Source organism: Rhamphochromis sp. 'chilingali' (genome assembly GCF_963969265.1).
Source record: "Rhamphochromis sp. 'chilingali' genome assembly, chromosome: 1".
Taxonomy (NCBI): domain Eukaryota; kingdom Metazoa; phylum Chordata; class Actinopteri; order Cichliformes; family Cichlidae; genus Rhamphochromis; species Rhamphochromis sp. 'chilingali'.
This window is the reverse complement of record NC_137929.1, coordinates 29,609,840-29,622,958: the sequence shown is the minus strand read 5'-3', so window position 1 is coordinate 29,622,958 and position 13,119 is coordinate 29,609,840. Positions and strand designations below refer to the sequence as shown.

Here is a 13,119-nt window from a genome sequence, read left to right as displayed (position 1 = left end):
TGTCTGCTCCTGATCGCACCAATTTCACCGTTTCCAAGCACTCGAACTCCTCCTTAAAAGACTATCTCATTATTTCACTGCAGCATATACAGCTATGGTAAAAAGAAAGTGCAGGCTAAACAACAACATGACATATTGCACTGTGACATTATTTATGTAGCAAAAACTAAGTCATAATGCAGAAGCAGTGTGTGAAAAGCGAAACACACCCCGTGATTCAATATCTTATAGAGCTAAGTTTAGCAGCAATAACTTGAAGCAATCATTTCCTGTGTGACGTTATCAGCCTCTCACACCATTGTGAAAGCACTTTGTTGTTTTGTAGCTGTGCTTCAGTTCATTGAGGTTTGAAGGCATTTGGGGAGGACCTTAAGAGGACTGTTGAGGTCTGGACTTTACTGGATCCCGCCCCCCCCCCCCCTTTTCAGCCATTATGTTGTAGATTTGCTGCTGTGCCTACTTGCATGAAATGAGCCAATTTTCAGTCATAACATTACACTTTGGTATACAGAGAACTTCATGGTTGACTCAATGAATGCAAGGTTTGCAGGTATTAAATAAAAAATGATAATATGTCATGTTTTGGTGCATCGGATACCCCTGTGTAGGTGTTTTGCATTAATCATAACAATTAATGTCAGTCCAGGTTCAGCATTGCATGTGACCGATGTGCACTCAGGACGAAAAGTCCCAAAAATGGGCCGGTTAGGGTCAAGGTTAGGGGTTCGGATGTGATCGTGTTTAGGGTTATGCTAATGGGGTTGGGGTTAAGGTTTTGTGTGTTGGCGTTTCCACGTCGCAAAACTACGACATCACAACAACGTGACTGGTCACTTGCAATGTTGAACCTGGATGAACATCAGCTTTGATGATCCAGGAACAACACCAACGCACAGATATCAGATCATGCATCATATTTTATATCTTATCTGAGGTTGCATTTAGCTAATGTAATGATTAGATTACTTGTGATTATGTCCGTATGCACGACTACTGAAAGTAACAGATACAGTGAATTTGTCCTGCATTAAAGACATTTTATATCATATTTGAATAGAAATATTTTTCCACCTTGGCCCTAGTTACCTTTGCAACAGGTAACTGCAGACTAAGTGTTTTACCAGCAAAGAAAATCTTCACCTTTGTTATAGTCATAATTGTCCCAGAAGCTTTTACATTATCTGAAAGCAGCCATGCATTAGAGGATAAACAGACTGAAACACACATAACGCACACACAAAATGAATATTCATCTACGGCGTGTTGACACCAAGATAACACCGGGTCGGGCCTGTCAGATTGTCTCCTGGCCTTTTCCTGCGCAGACAACAGTTTTCTTCAGATAATGATGGAGACGCAGCAGAATACCTGTTTGATTTTAACCCCATCTGACACAACCTTTCAATGTAATGGGAGGTGCTTACCTTGTAAGCTCAGATTTCCGCACCCTTGGGTTGGGTGTTCGCAACCTTAAGTGCTTTTAATGAGGTTTTGAAATATCAAAAGTGGAGGCAAGGCAAAGGGAACTGCTCGGAAACAGAGCCTTGAATACAAAGTACCACACAAAAGTTGCTCTTTAACCAGGGGTTCATTAAACCGAAGGAAACGGGTGGAAAAAGTCAACTCGAGACAACTCATACGAGACACAATCGAGCCGTCAGTGAAAAAGCACGTTTGGTCGGAAGCGAGCCGAGCACGCTCACATGGAAACATTGTTTCCCTCCCGTAAAAAAACAAGCAGTGCTATTTCTGGGAGACTAATGGATATCTGGGTGATCTGAGTGCTCTTACTTGATGTTGTCCAGGCAACCAGAGTCTGGTTTCAAGATGGCTGTGTGATGGAACATCTTGTAGAGAGCGATGCCCAGAAAGATCACGTTGAGCTGGAAGAGAGAAACAGACGGATTTTTACGGGGGCAAGGAGAAGGGAAAGCGAGAGAGGCAGAGAAGAATGGGAACAAAGCCTGTGTGTTTCCTGTTACTGGTCCATTCATTTTAAATCAGGGCACTTTGTAGCACAAAGCTGGAACAGTGCGGCCAGACTCGGTTTCCCACTTTGCCAAACAGAGCGCAAAATCCTATGAAACCTCTATCGGACTAAACAGGGATCGGTGAGACGAGGCAGCTGCACAGTTGCACGGCGGAGCCTTTCATCTGACTTATTCACACTTGTCTCATCATATTCACACTTACAGGCAGCCATGGGGAATTACCGTCCTTTCCTCTTTGCATTTGGAAAAATAAATAAATGAAATTTGTGCAAACGAGAAAACTTTGAGCCTTTACGGCATCGCAAGCTGCGGCAGACTTCAATGGTTATTCTTACTTCCTGTTTTTCCTGTTTCTGTTCAAAAAGCAGACAAGTAAATAAAACTTAAAAAGAAAGTCAAGCACATCTCAGCGAGTTGAACTTTTGCTCCCGTGTTTGTCAAACACGCTGTGATTACAGAGGGAAATTAATTGGCGGTCTTATATCCGACTACTCGATTTAAGAAAAGAAAAAAAAAAAAACCCACATTAAGCAGATCGACTCTGGTTTGTCTCTTTATTCGCATTTTCTCTGTTGAGTCAGAACAATAATAAGAAAATGAGTCAGTTCTGGTCATGTGGGTTTGCTCAGAATGGCTCCCTCCAAATTACAGCAATTAGGTGGATTTCATTGGCGATTTGCAGGTAGCGTTCAAGCTGACGTAAGACGAGGAGAATTAAAAATTGCACCTTTGTCCAAACACTCGCCAAATTTTCAGGGGCAGAACTGGAAGCGAGCCAAGGCCTTCTCTCCAACGAGATGGATATTCTTGTTTGTAAATCGGAGAGAGAAAGGAGTGAGTCATGAGGCACGCAGAGATGCATTGTGAATGATTACGCCAAACTGGAGCGTGAAAGTGAATTATGCATGTTTGGATTTGACAGCCAGATCGCAGCTGGGCAGCGAGAGATGCGTTTCTCGGGAAATAATCCTATTGGACAAGCATATTGTGACTTCTTTTTTTTTCTTTGTTGTTAAAGATATCTATAAGTTTTGTGCCAATGCCGGATATTTAGCGTCATGGCTGACTGGTGTTTTTGGAAAATTAGGAGCGCATCTCCTGGTGACAAAGCAGTATTTTAGTGCTCGGCATTAGTGTAAATACTGAGATGAATGCGGGTCTTACATCAGATTTGGATCAATAAATGAGCTGTTTTATTGGGAGAAAATGAGGCCCTGTCCTAGTTGGGAAAGGCACAAAAAGCGTGTGTGTGTGTGCTTGCATACCACATACTGTACGCATCTATGTCCGGGGCTGAGTGTGTGCCTGCGAGGAAGAGATGGTTGGGGAAAAAAAAGGTAGTGGAGTAGGACTTGGAACGGGAACAAAATCAATCATAATCGCAGTGCGGATTACTCCAGCGCTGCATACTGAGCAGAGTTCGCTCTCTTTGTCCCTCTCCCTCTATCGCTCTGTATCTCACTTCCCCCACTCCCCCCCAAAATCGTCTCAGCCGGCGACTGCGGCAGGGTGACAAACTCCAATATATTCTCTACACCCCTCATTCGTTTTTCTGGACGGCTCCGTGCCCGGCGGTGGCATGTATGCTCAACCGGGCAGAGAGAAGAGGGCGATGGGAGCTAGGAAAAAAAAATTAAAAAGGGATCTCTGTGGACCATTTAAGCGACGACCCGCAGGCTAAGTAGGGTTAATGAGCAGAGGGGGGAGAGGTAAGGAGGGTTCGTGACGCTTACCATAATTATCAAGGTTGCTGGTCCTATGAAACTCCAAATGAAGTAGGTGTCCAGGCGAAGCCAGCAACTGAAAGAGACAGAAATAAGGTGAGCGGTGAGGGGGATTTGAAGTAAGAGAGAGGACGGGTGAATATGAGTTGAGTGGGCGGTTGGGGGGGATTTGAGGTTATAGCCCTATGCTCCTGCGCAGAGGATATACATCAAGTGGGAGTCTGAGAGTGACACAGAGGAATGGGTACTTCAAATCACAGATTGCCGCAAGTGGCCTAAAGAATTACGAGCACTGGAATTCGGAGGAAAGGGGAGCTTTCAGTGCCAGTGACAGCCATAACGACGTCCTTTCATTGCCAAAACATGTGCACAATTCAAAGTGAGAAAAGTCACGAGCACGTTATGGATAAACCCGCGAAGGAAGGTTGGAAACTACCAGAGTTTAGTTCTTTTCTTGTTCCACTCTGATTAAATCGCCATTAAGGATGATAATATATGGAGATTTAATTAGTTCTCAATTGAATCCTAACTGTATCACTCCAAAGGAATTGGATTGACCTTGACCCCGACAGACACGGCCGCACGCACGGTCCTGAAGCTCTCAACAAAGTGCCTTACGTGTTCGTGTTAAACCGCGGCGACTCCGTGCGGGACTGTTATAATTATGTCAATAATGAGATAAAGCTCTTTCCCGACCCCACGCTTCACATCAAAACATTGCGGGAAGTCAATCGTCCTCTCGGCTGAAGAGAACCGAACACTGAGCAGGAGCAGAAGGTGACAGCGCTCCTTAAAAATGGCAAAAGAAAAGATACAGGAAAAAAAAAAACATGATTCATGACCTGTGGTTGAATTATTAATCTTTTAATCTCCGCCGCAGCAGCAGATAGACGGCTCCATTTTTGGCCACTGCAAAATTACAGTCCATACAGCACTGTTGTCATTCGGGCTGACGGGGAGGGGAAAATGGAAGCGGCCGAGAATTCGTTTCAAATCCATTGAAGGTGGAGGTGAAAAATACACTTAAAAAAATGTTTTTTTGTTTTCTTATATGGAGCGAAGGCGATGTCAAAGTCCGTTTTTATTTTTTCATCCAAAAACCCCCCCAAAATTGAGCATCTACAGTATTTACAGCAGTGCCCACAGATTTAGCTGCCACTTTGTGTGCATTTCTTTTTTCTTCCTGTCTGAAAAAAATTAAATAAATATATCCGCAGACAATACTTTGAAACAAGAGAAAATACTGTATAACAAGTGATAGGACAAAAATCGACTGCTCCTTTGCTATTACCGGGACTTGATATGTCTCCCCTTCGCTCGTATCAATGGATGCGACGAGGCATCACAGAAAAACATATGGACAGATAAAGCGGCGAGCAAACAAAAGCCCAACAACACACGGAGAACTCTGGCAGCTCATCAAAGCGCACGCTCTGAATGACTCTGTTATAAATTAAACTGAAGCTTCCATTGTTCCTTTCGCCTTCTTCTTCAGATCATAGAACGATTTAAAGACTCGGTAGGCGGCAGGAGCTGCAGGCTGTCATTTTGTTTTTGTTTTTTCCTTCCCTTTCCTCCTCTTACCTATCCTTCTCCACTTATGTCATGCTCGTGTTAGGCTTTCGGAGCAGTTTTATCTTCCCCTCCTGGTGTGCTAGTTTTTGCACTACACCTACAGTAAGTGAGCAATAACAAACAAACACAAAAAAGTGCCGGTGCGCCATTTAAAAAAGAACCCATGTTCATGCCAACAACCTGTTCTGTTGCCACGCCGTCCTTAGAGTCAAGGAGACTTACTCTTATTCCCTGCAGCAGGGACAGTAAGCCAATGACCAAACAGGTGAGAAAAGGCATGTGAGATACGTAGGCTAAGAAGATGAGTCAAATCATCTCTTCGGTGTGAAGTTCTGCAGCACTTTTTGCCTCAAAGAGTGATCTGTAACTTTCTGGAGACAACAGACCTCCCACCGCATCCAAATCACATGACCTACTTAAAATAAGCTTAACTAAAATAAGCAGCTGAGCTAAACTATGTACCAGTTCTGCATCCTAACAGTGCAGTTATGTAAGATTTGATAATGAAACCATTAAACCAGGGGTGTCAAACTCCAGGCCTCGAGGGCCGGTGTCCTGCAGGTTTTAGATGTGTCCTTGATCCAACACAGCTGATTTAAATGGCTAAATGACCTCCTCAACATGTCTTGAAGTTCTCCAGAAGTCTGATAATGAACTAGTGTGTTGACCCAGGGTGAGATCTAAAGCCTGCAGGACACCGGCCCTCAAGGCCCCTTGTGTTAAACTATTTCAAATAATACATATAAAAGCAAAGCTGCTCTGAATCAGACAGTGTTATGTGCTTTGGATCATCTCAACAGATATTTGGGTTTCAAATATTTGTTTTAATTTGATATTAAAGAGCACCGTTTGCTACCAGTTGGTTGGTGTTAAGCTTATTTTCAATTTGATGCCACAAATTTAGGCCAGCAGTATCGAGCTATCAAGAAACTAACTTTTCTATTTTTTTTTTTTTTTTTTTTTTAAAAAGGTACCTCATGAAGACGTGCAATTTTCTTTGTGAAAAAAAATACAGAAACACATGTAGGGGAGTTTACTTTGTGCCGTCGATGTTATGTAAGCTGCCTTTGGCTGCAGATGGATTTGCATGTTTGCCACACGTTATACAACGGACACCCTTCCTGATGCAACCCTCCCAATTATCTAGCCTTGGGATGGGAGTGGGAGTTGCGACTCTCTGATTTTCAGATTTAAATCGCTGATCTTTTGCATGCAAGACAAACGTATCATTTACTACACCACGGAGCTCCTCGTATGGTCCATGTGAAGTACATATAACAAAGTCTAAGCAAACCCTTCCACATCCAGTTCTAGGTAAGCTAGCCTCATGTACCTTTTTCACTGGCACCCTGACATTGTTAACAACACAACAACAAAAAAATAAGCTGAAATAATTAATAATAAAGGCACTGGATTGGGCCATATTTGAGGCCAGATTAAGGCCCTTTAACCTTTTCTCTGCACGTTCAATGGGATGAAAACGATTAACCAACTACTGTATGTAGATTACTGAATTACTTTAGCTAAGCACTGAGTCTACCCCGTAAATTTCGAGGTGGTGTGATGTATTACTTTCATTAAACTGGAGAAATCACACAGACTCGTGTCCTTATTTGCTGACCATTAAAGCAGCCTCCCTGGACGAGACGAGGGTTAACGTCTTGCTCAAGGGCACATTTGGAGAGTAATTGCTCAAGAAGCTGGATGGAAACCCTACTCAGATCAGCTTTTCCTTTTCAATCTTGGACAGCTAGAATTCAAAAGCTAGCTTGACCTTCAGGCTGCTGCAGCGATTTTTTTTTTGTTGAGTTAATATGAATCGCTCGAGATCGCTTCATTCATCTGCGGCGCCTGGTTCACAGCAACTTGTTGGATATCTCGACTCAAACGACACCACCCACGATAACGCCACCGCGGTACCAAAAATCAATTTGCAGCAGGACCACGCGCCGTCCCCCACCTCCTGATCTTCGCCACGTGTCGCGCCTCGTCCCTTCCCCTCATCCTTCAATGGCTGCGTATAATTGTTCCACCGGTGGCAGGCTTTAATTATTCACATGATGCCAAGGCTCAGGCGGTGGCAGCTATCGCCTCATCCATCACTAAGAACTATTGCTCCGCCAATCTACAAATGCGCCGTCTACCAGTTGCTTATGTGTGGAAGCCTATGTGTGCGAGCCGTTTATGATAAACATCAGAGAAGCAAACTGCTGATGCTGGTCTTCATTATTTTCAGATCGGTTTGAGATTAACTGAGAGGAATGGAGAGTGATCCTCCGCTTGGCACCACTTTATAGACCGTGCTGCATTTCAGAGAGAAGAGCCAGGGAACCGTATCTTCTGCAGCTCGTGAAGGAAAACACAAAACGGGAGTCTCCGTCACTCCTCATCATTTTGTTAATCTCCTCTCTCTCTGCCAGTCTCCATGTTCACACTCCCTCTCGCCTCCCCGCTGAACCTTTCTCGTCCTCTTTGGTAATTTCGCTTAAGACGCCAACTACAACAACTCGCCGTTTGCTCGGCTGAACTTTCCCAGAGTTAGCATTTTTTCACTGTCAAAACAATGTCCATTCAGCAAAAAAAGGGGAAACGCACTCAGCTTAAGTAACAGCTGAAGGATGAGTGATAGCTATTGGAGTGTCATCTGTGAGATTATTAAAGCTCTTCAAACCAGCGCAAACACATACAAGGTGCTGGCAGTGTTTTTCATCACAGTCAGTCTCCTCATATAGGGCTTTCATCGTTTCTTCAGGTTAGCGTTAGCGCGGTATTGGATCCAACATGCAGCATGAACATGTGGAAATGTTCTATATTGTGGGTTTTCACCTAGAAAACGTTGGGGGAGTCACAACAGATACAATAATTCACAAAAAGGAACTGAAAAAAAAATGATGCATAGATAAAAAGAAATAAAAAAATATCCCAAGGCTTTGATCCCTGGTATAGAAAATTGGCTTTTGATAGAGGCTTCTTGATGGAAAAGCCATCAAGAAGATCAGAGGCCCTGATATAAGCATTTTGGCCAGCTTCTTCTAGTTCTTTTTCCTCTTTTGGAGCCACATATTTGGAAGAGAGGATGGAGTTAGCAGCAAAGGCTGCCAAGCTTGGTTAGCAAGCCATACCTGTTAATCAGTGCAAGTCAAAGACTTAAAATAACATTTCACTCACTTTTGGATGGGCTGTTAGTAGATTTAACCGTCCAGCAGGCTACATCTAAAAGGCTTAAAAAACCAACAACACCAGACCAACAGGGTCTAGTTGAATTATATAAGATGACCATATCTCCTTGTGTCTGTGCGGGGTTTCTCTGGGTGCCACTGCCTCCTCTCACAATGGCAATTTTGTTTATATAGGGCATTAAATTATATGTAAACTCATATAATGTAAACTATGTAAAAGCTTAACACAGAAGATAAACATAAAAACTACTGCATGAGAGCTACTGAGTGCAGGCCTGTGTGAGCAAGAAGGTCTGTATTTGAATCTTGGTAGAGGTGTAATTGATCTCAGGTCAGCAGCTTGTTTTAAAGAACAGGACCACTGATGACCTGAGAGGTCAAACAGCGAACTTCAAGAATGTGGTGGAGGGGCAGACAAGTCCAAATACATGCAGTTAGTGGGGTTTGGTTAACTGGTGATTCATATAGGTTTGATTTTGAGTTGTCTGCCTCTGTGTGTTAGCCCTGCGACAGAGTGGCAACCGGTCCGGGGCATTCCCCGCCTCTCGCCCTATGACAGCTGGGATAGGCTCCACTGGATTGGCTTGGATACGCGGGAGAAACAAGAGGAGGATAGATGGAAATACTCACTGCACATGATATACAGCCGTCATATTATGGAGGAAATTAGCTATAGAGCTCAAACCCATTTTGTCTACGATGTAAAATCAAGTGTTTCCCATGTCAAGTTCTGGATTTTATGGGTCGAGTAACTTTGGAAACGACACTTTTTGGCTTCCTTTTTCAGCCCCGGAGGTTTTACGACTTGGAAAACACCCACATCTGTCATGCCTCTAGTGTAAAAATGAGTCTTTGTATTAAGAGCTGCAGTAGTTTTAAAGCTTAACATTAAATAAAATTGCAAAATACACTGATCTGGATGTGTAATGGGTTTTATTTTTATATTGATTTTATCCCCAGAAAGACCTGCAGAATATTGCCCTCTCTTAGAAGCTGCCCATATACAATAAATGATTAAATCCAAGCAAGAGTATTTTCCATTATGGTCTTAAAAAGATGTCAAAATATTATCTTTGTGGGAATTTCGTAAAGAAAGAAAATCCAATTCATCTGAAGAAATGTGGCAGTTTTGCTCACACGCTCGCTCCACATGTACTCACACTCGGTCGGTGCCGTAGCTGCGGTAGTCCACCGCAGCTGAAACGGCCACAATTAGCGCTGGGACCCCGTAGCCCACCAGATAGAAGTAGCGTCGCCGTGAGTGCTCGCTCTCAAACACCTCCACCAGCATGATGTAGAGCTGCACGCCCTCTAGGAACATCCACGTGAACGCTGCCAGGAAGAAGAAGTGGAGGAGGGCGGCGAAAACAGCACACGCAATCTGGGAAGGTTTAGTGGTGACAGAGAGAAAGAGAGAGCGGTAAATAGGGAATGGAAAAAACAAAACAAAAAAAACAGACAAGCTTCACTCGCTCTTGGCTGTTTTACCAATTTCCTGAAAGATTTAAATGTCACGCTGCAAGGCACAGCAACTGTGGCAAGGTGTGCCGGCAAACGAGCAGCGTTTTTTGACCTCTCCGTGCTCGTACCTTTCTAACAATTAGCATTGCTAAGCTTTGTTTGGCTGAAGTGACTGGATGTTTGCCTGTGTGACTGGCAGAGGAAACGCTGCAGCTACTGAGCCCATGTGCTCTTGTTTGCTGCAGCTGGCATGGATGAAAGAGAGATATGAGGGAGTGAAGTCAGCAGTCCAAGAGCCATTTGAAGCAACGCTACGGCCAGGTACGAGCAGATAATGTGCTTCCAAACTTTCCGAGCTGACAAGAGAGCTGTCCGGACCAGATGTGGAAGGCATAGATTGTCATTCGCATGTATGCACACGCCCACGCGCTTCTTAACAATAATAAGATACAGTACTTACATAGACTCATCTAATCATTGGCACAGTTGACCATAACTAGTGTATTTTGTCACTGAAATGGATTCAATTAAATTACTAAAAGGTTGAGTGGACATTAATTGCGGTCCAGGAGAGCGATCTTACAGCTGAGCTGTGAATCGTGCCCATAAAATGTTATAGAAGCAGGGGGGGCTAAAAGCATTATCTTCAACTTCACAGGGAGTTGAGCTAAACTAGGAGGCTTATTTTAGTTCTGATAGCTTTAATGATATTTAAAGGGCAAAATATCAATCTGCTTTGATTGCTCGAGGCTAGAAAGTAAAGGCACTTCCTTTCTTTCTCTGCGAGACATCATCATTTTTCTGCACTTGTAACCCAGCCGTGAACTAGCATGGGAGGACGGGCTATTATGATAAAAACAATGACAATAAATAGATCAAATTATTACGAAGACTGTTTGCAATAATGTGCATTCCAGTGTGTGCCCCAGGAACGCAAAGCTAACTGTGTACTCTGCCTCATTAGCAAGTAGAAATGCCGTGATTGCGAGAAGCTGTGGGAGGAAATTAAAAAAAATCCCTCTGCCAACCTGTACACGTGTAATGACTCTGCATTTGTCTCCCGTATGAGTGTCGAGAACACACGCACACTTGAAGATGACTGTACAGTGACAGCAAGCCTCCACCTGCTACCCCAGCTGAGCTCTTGAAGAAAGTAATGCCATCCAAACTACAGTTATTATACTAGGAGGAGGTTTAGTGCATTGAACAGCTTAATCCAGATTAGTCTGAAGTGTTTGCAAATTGAAAAACTGCAACAGGAGGCTGGTTGTGGGGGTGAATGGATGAATTCACGCTGGCGAATGCATATAATATAACAGCGATCGAGATATGAGAATGTGACAGCGAGTTGGCAGGTGTTGCTGTGCGAGTATGTGAGTGCACTTTCAAGTATGTGTTTGCTTTGGCACAACCATAGGTGGGAGCATTTGTTGAATAAGAAGCATCCGATTCTTTTATTTCGCTGTTTCGTCTCACCGAGCCCGGCAGAGGCTGAAGAGTCCGCGGCCACTGACACTCGCTGGGAAGCAGCACTCACAGCACCACAGGACGCCAAAGGTTATATTTTCTCAAAACATTTTAGGCTCTTAAAACTGGGAAGAAGACAGTGGACGTACCTCACAGGCGATTCATCGAGGCAATTTAAATGCATCGCTCCGGTTTTACAATAAAAAGAGTGGCTTTTAGCTGTTTGAATCACTTCTACCTGAATGCCTCCATGGACTAGGAGATGGCAGACACATTCGCATCAGGCAGGTTTACCACTTTTAAAGGTACGTCTATCGGCAAAACCGATATACTGAGGAAACTGGTTTCAGTGTTTGAGGAATTAGATGACCTTTTGTTCATAAGAAATTCTGGGAACAACAACACCAACAGTCATCTCAGCGTGATTTATACTATAAGGCAAATACTCCAGAGAAAGCACTTGGTGAGAGGTGGGGAGGAAGAACTTCCTTTAACAGGAAGAGACATCTAAGAGAACAAGAATGAGGGAAGAGCAGGCATTTGATGTTGCACCTCAGTGCTCATAAGACCCTTATGAAAAAGGACACCGAGGGAACAGTTTACCCTGCCCGGGATAGGGTCACCGGGGCCCCGCCCTGGAGCCAGGCCCGGGGAGGGTGCCCGAGGGCGAGCGTCTGGTGGCCGGGCCTTAGTCCATGGGGCCCGGCCGGGCACAGCCCGAAGAGGAGACATGGGCCCATCCTCCCGCAGGCCCACCACCCGCAGGAGGCGCCATAGGGGTCGGGTGCATTGTGTGTCGGGTGGCGGCCAGGAGCGGAGGCCCTGGCGGACTGACCCCCGGCTGCCAAGACTGGCAATAGGGACATGGAATGTCACCTCTCTGGTGGGGAAGGAGCCTGAGTTAGTGCGTGAGGTTGAGAGGTACCGGCTAGATATAGTCGGGCTCACCTCTACACATGGCTTGGGCTCTGGAACCAGTCTCCTGGAGAGGGGCTGGACTGTCTCAGTATGGAGTTGCCCCTGGTGAGAGGCGGCAGGCTGGGGTGGGTATCCTAATATCCCCTCGGCTTGCTGCCGGCAGCGAGACCTGGAGGGGCGTGATTGGGAGGAACGGCCTCCCTGATCTGAACCCGAGCGGTGCTCTGTTATTGGACTTCTGTGCTAACCACAGCTTGGCCATAACAAACACCCTGTTCGAACATAAGAGTGTCCATAAGTGCACGTGGCACCAGGACGCTCTAGGCCGTAGGTCGATGATCGATTTTGTAATCGTATCAGCAGACCTGCGACCATATGTTCTGGACACTCGGGTAAAGAGAGGGGCTGAGCTGTCAACTGATCACCACCTGGTGGTGAGTTGGATCAGGTGGCGGGGGAGGACGCTGGACAGACCTGGTGCACCTAAACGCGTAGTGAGGGTGTGCTGGGAACGTCTAGCAGAGGCCCCAGTCCGCGAGATCTTCGACGCACACCTCCGGCAGAGCTTCAACAGCATTCCGAGGGAGACCGGGGACATTGAGTCCGAATGGACCATGTTCAGCGTCTCCATTGCCGAAGCTGCTGCATTGAGCTGCGGCCGCAAGGTGGTGGGTGCCTGCCGTGGTGGTAATCCCCGAACCAAATGGTGGACACCAGAGGTGAAGGGAGCCACCAGGCTGAAGAAGGAGTCCTATCGGGCTTGGTTAGCCTGTGGGACTCCGGAGGCAGCCGACAGGTATCGAC

General features: G+C 45.2%; 1 protein-coding gene across 12 annotated transcripts in view; it reads right to left on the bottom strand.

Annotated features, from left to right (window-relative positions):
• The window catches only part of LOC308410241 (adhesion G protein-coupled receptor L3), a 267,657-nt gene that overhangs the window by 27,123 nt on the left and 227,415 nt on the right, over positions 1 to 13,119 (bottom strand). For all 12 annotated transcript variants that reach the window (XM_080903456.1, XM_080903455.1, XM_080903451.1 and 9 more), the window contains 3 exons: positions 9,630 to 9,850; positions 3,725 to 3,791; positions 1,792 to 1,883 (listed from right to left, as the gene is read on the bottom strand). In XM_080903456.1, the coding sequence (XP_080759582.1) occupies positions 1,792 to 1,883; positions 3,725 to 3,791; positions 9,630 to 9,850 (380 nt within the window). The remainder of the gene's footprint in view (positions 1 to 1,791; positions 1,884 to 3,724; positions 3,792 to 9,629; positions 9,851 to 13,119) is intronic.